Source organism: Pleurodeles waltl, chromosome 7 (assembly GCF_031143425.1).
Source record: "Pleurodeles waltl isolate 20211129_DDA chromosome 7, aPleWal1.hap1.20221129, whole genome shotgun sequence".
NCBI lineage: Eukaryota > Metazoa > Chordata > Amphibia > Caudata > Salamandridae > Pleurodeles > Pleurodeles waltl.
Genome location: NC_090446.1, coordinates 1,156,521,958 through 1,156,523,426, shown reverse-complemented (window position 1 = coordinate 1,156,523,426; position 1,469 = coordinate 1,156,521,958). Strand labels below are relative to the sequence as shown.

Sequence of the window (1,469 nt, the reverse complement as noted above, 5' to 3'; positions counted from 1 at the left end):
CAAAGAACAGCAGAAAACGAAGGTGAATGGACAGGACAAAGGACAAAGAACAGCAGAAAACGAAGGTGAATGGACAGGACAAAGAACAGCAGAAAACGAAGGAAAAAGGACAAGGGAGAGAACAGCACAAAACGAAGGAAGAAGGACAAGGGAGAGAACAGCAGAAAACGAAGGAGAATGGACAGGACAAAGAACAGCAGAAAACGAAGGAAAAAGGACAAGGGAGACAACAGCAGAAAACAAAGGAAAAAGGACAAGAGAGAGAACAGCAGAAAACAAAGGAAAAAGGACAAGGGAGAGAACAGCAGAAAATGAAGGAAAATGGGCAGGACAAAGAACAGCAGAAAACGAAGGTGAATGGACAGGACAAAGAACAGCAGAAAACGAAGGAAAAAGGACAAGGGAGAGAACAGCAGAAAACAAAGGAAGAAGGACAAGGGAGAGGACAGCAGAAAACGAAGGAGAATGGACAGGACAAAGAACAGCAGAAAACGAAGGAGAATGGACAGGACAAAGAACAGCAGAAAACGAAGGAAGAAGGACAAGGGAGAGAACAACAGAAAACGAAGGAAGAAGGACAAGGGAGAGAACAGCAGAAAACAAAGGAAAATGGACAAGGGAGAGAGCACAGAAGACAGAAGAGAAAACGAGGGGCTGGACAGGGGGGGGAGCGCAAGGAGTACTTACGGTCTGCTGGAGGTGGCAGGAGCCTGGGCAGGTGGAGCTGCAGCGGTGGGGGAAGCGACCTACCCTAGGGTCAAGGTGTTGGTATACTTTGCTTTGGTTGATGTGACAAGCTGTGTCTGTGTTGCTCGGTGTGACTTCAATATCATGGTGTCATTTAGAGTTTCATTTTTTTCCATTATTTTTCCTGTCTGCAGATAAATAATTTATTATCATTCAACTCTTTCCAGTACCAGACTGCTGAAGGCTTTGGCTTGCACTTTCATATTTTGATTTGGGGTGTGGATTCTCACATAGTTTTCCAAAAAGGTTTTGAAGTTATTTAGAAGGGTTGGACGTGAAGTTAATAGGGTGACAGATTTGTTCAAGCATTAGGTTGTCTGTGGAGAAGTCTGGGAAATATGCAGGTTTGTTCCTCTTTGTGTTGACCTTGAATTCTTGACAGTAATGCTGAGCAGGGAAATAAGCAGGGGCGGCTCCTTCGCTATGGCGTAGGAGTGTCGCCCCACTGGCTGTTCCAGAAGCAGACAAATAAAACGATAGATTGTTTTATTTGTCTGCTTCTGGCACAGCCAGCAGTGCATGGAGGGGCGGGGCTGGGCCATGGGAGGTGGGATGGGGGAGGAGGGCAGAGAGCACCTAAGTGTGCATTTGTGTTCGGCCGGCCGCCTCAGGTCGGCCAAACACACATGCGCACTTAGGCCCATATTTATACTTTTTTAGTTCCGCATTTGCGCCGCTTTTTGACGCAAAAACGGTGCAAACCTATAAAATACAATTGTATT

General features: G+C 46.2%; 1 protein-coding gene across 1 annotated transcript; it reads left to right on the top strand.

Moving 5' to 3' along the window:
* The first annotated feature begins 311 nt into the window (after nt 1–311).
* Nucleotides 312–755, top strand: LOC138247007 (octapeptide-repeat protein T2-like). The gene has a single exon (XM_069201756.1). It carries the CDS (start codon nt 312–314, stop codon nt 753–755), a length of 444 nt encoding a protein of 147 aa, XP_069057857.1.
* The last annotated feature ends 714 nt before the right edge of the window (nt 756–1,469 follow it).

Coding starts and splice junctions, on each gene's coding strand:
- LOC138247007 (XM_069201756.1), top strand. CDS start 312: ATGAAGGAAAATGGGCAGGACAAAGAACAGCAGAAAACGAAGGTGAAT.